Genomic DNA, 2,893 nt, shown 5'->3' with positions numbered 1-2,893 from the left:
AACCTCCAAATCAATTCTCCAGCCACAAATTCTAAATTCTGACATATTTCAGTAAAAGACATTTAAAAGAAAAAGCAAATTCAAACTTTATCTGTAAACATTCTTGATTTACAAGTAAGTGGAGATTCCATAACAGGCATGATGGAAGTCTGACTAAATTTTTTAATAAAATTCTTAACATCATTGAAAATGGGTTTTTAAAATTTTGCATTTCTAAAAATTCAAAACTAACTTCTCCTGTGACAGAAAATATGATATTTATTGTTCTAGGTTTGAGTTATCTCACTTGGGATTATTGCTTCCATCTCTACCCTTTCACCTGCAAATTTTATAATTCAATTTATTTTGTGTTTTATCTTACCCAAAGTATCTTGTATTCTGAGAACAAAAAGATAATCATACATCAGGAAGCTTTTCCTATACTTTAAATCTTACAAAAATAAAGTTATTTATTGGATGCACATGTTATCCATGTTTTGTGAGTCCACTAAGATATAGACATGTAAATTTATAACCATGATGACTAAAGCATAAAAGGATACTTGTTCTTTGCTCAACTGTAATGGCTATCCACATGCAAAGAGATAAGGGTTGCACAATAGGGCTATATAAAGGATAGAAGAAGAAAGGAGTATAGTGAGAATCATGAAATTTTGTCACCACACTTTTAGTTTTACTTCATCTGGAAACTCCAATTTGTGTATTGCCCACTTCTGAAACCAAGATATATCAAGACCCTTGACTGGATCACAATGTACAAAAGTTATGTACTTCAAATTTGGATTATAATTTTATCCAATAAAATGTTGATGGGAAATTTGGGACAAGCCATATAACCACTAACCAAATTCATGGACATTATGTAAAGTGGAGTTCCTTTTGCGTCCTGTTATTTCTGACCTGGAGACAAGACCATGAATCAAGGACATTCAGATGTGAAAGTAAAATTTGTTTATTGTGAAAAAGAAACTTTTATTGTATATATTCCATAATTCATAGTGTATAAATTACTCTTTTCTGTATGTGGTAAATGGAACATCCAGTGTATCTTATTCTATCATGAGACCAATTAAAATTAAACTCATTACATTAAATATTGTCATTGTATAAAATGTGCTTTTTATATAACATAGATAGACAAAAATGAAATCAGAGTAAAAGTACATTTTACAATATTTCTGAAAAGTTTCTTGTTATAAATACTTATGTGATACCAAAGTTTTTATGTTGAAATCCGAACCTACATGTTGATGATACTTTAAAGCAGAGTAATTAGAAGATGTATATGCAGTGAGAGAGGACCTCATGTGGCTGGAGATAGCTTCACAGTGAAAGCAATCTCCAAGAGATAACAAATTCCCAGCCAGAATAAACAGAAGCCTGAAGCCGTGTATAAACACAGAAGTGGGCATCAAGACAACAACTGCTCACAGCCTGAAAAATACTGAGAAATAAATTTGTAATGTTTAGACTCTATCTATAGTGAATAACATTAGCCTAACATTTCCAAGCAAACAGTTTGATTAGACATGCCATTAAAAAGCTGAAAACTTATGAACAACACATAACAAAAATTTAGAAAATAAGTAAAAGGTACATATCCCATGGAATCACATTATATTGCCATAACTTAATATCTTAAATAATTTTACTTCAGTTATAAAAACGATTTATGCTAATTTTTCAGAGTTCACATACAGGCTTTGATATTTTCCCGACAGCAATTAATGTGATGTTCTTATACAAAGACAACCCTCCGCCTTGGCCGCAATTCGGTCATCATGGAGTTACAAGATTCAGATACAATATCACTTGAAATATAGTGGGATCTTATGTCACTTAATTTAATTTACTCAGTTGTATTTAAACTTGAATTTTGCTGCATTCTTTGCTTAGATGAGAATGCAGAAAGGAACATTTGCACAGTGAGAGAAGGCATGGAGAAGACAAGCAGAGAGGATCATGAGTCTCCCCTCATCTCTCATGCTGATCTCCTTTCTCTTTGCTCAGGGAGGCCACCTAATTCCTAATGGAGAACAGTACAGAGGTGATTGAGTTCATTCTTGCAGGCTTAACAGATGACCCAGAGCTCCAGATCCCTCTCTTCATTGTCTTCCTTCTCATCTATCTCTGCACTGTGCTTGGGAACGTGGGAATGACAGGACTGATTGTGCTGGACTCGCGCCTCCACACTCCCATGTACCTTTTCCTCAGTCACCTGTCTCTAGTGGACTTTGGTTATTCTTCAGCTGTCACTCCCAAGGTAATGGCAGGACTCATTTCAACAGATAAAATCATATCGCACAATGCTTGTGGCACCCAATTCTTCTTCTTCGTGGGATTTATAACCACAGAAAGTTTCCTCCTGGCTGCCATGGCTTATGACCGCTATGCAGCAGTGTGTAAGCCCCTGCATTACACCACCATCATGACGACAAACGTATGTGTTTCTCTGACCGTAAGCTCCTATGTCTGTGGCTTCCTGAATTCCTCCATCCACACTGGGAACATTTTCAGGCTCTCCTTCTGCGAGTCCAATGTGATAGATCACTTCTTCTGCGATGCCCCTCCTCTCCTGGCCCTCTCGTGCTCAGACACCTCTGTCAGTGAGATGGTGATTTTCTTCGTGGTAGGGTTTAATGCTCTCTTCTCTATTGTAGTCATCTCGATCTCCTATCTGTTTATATTCATCGCTATTCTGAGGATGCGATCATCTGAAGGACGCCAGAAGGCCTTTTCCACCTGTGCTTCCCACCTCACTGCTGTCTCCATCTTCTATGGGACAGTCATCTTCATGTACTTACAGCCCAGCTCCAGTCACACCATGGGCACTGACAAGGTGGCATCTGTGTTCTACACCATAGTCATCCCCATGCTGAACCCTCTGGTCTAG

At 37.0% G+C, this 2,893-nt stretch overlaps 1 protein-coding gene across 1 annotated transcript; it reads left to right on the top strand.

Moving 5' to 3' along the window:
* The first annotated feature begins 2,029 nt into the window (after nt 1-2,029).
* Nucleotides 2,030-2,893, top strand: LOC119820336 (olfactory receptor 5B12-like). Its single transcript, XM_038338541.1, has one exon. It carries the CDS (start codon nt 2,030-2,032, stop codon nt 2,891-2,893), a length of 864 nt encoding a protein of 287 aa, XP_038194469.1.

Source organism: Arvicola amphibius, chromosome 1, assembly GCF_903992535.2.
Source record: "Arvicola amphibius chromosome 1, mArvAmp1.2, whole genome shotgun sequence".
NCBI lineage: Eukaryota > Metazoa > Chordata > Mammalia > Rodentia > Cricetidae > Arvicola > Arvicola amphibius.
The sequence above is the reverse complement of the archived record's forward strand: the minus strand, read 5'-3'. Positions and strand labels throughout refer to the sequence as shown.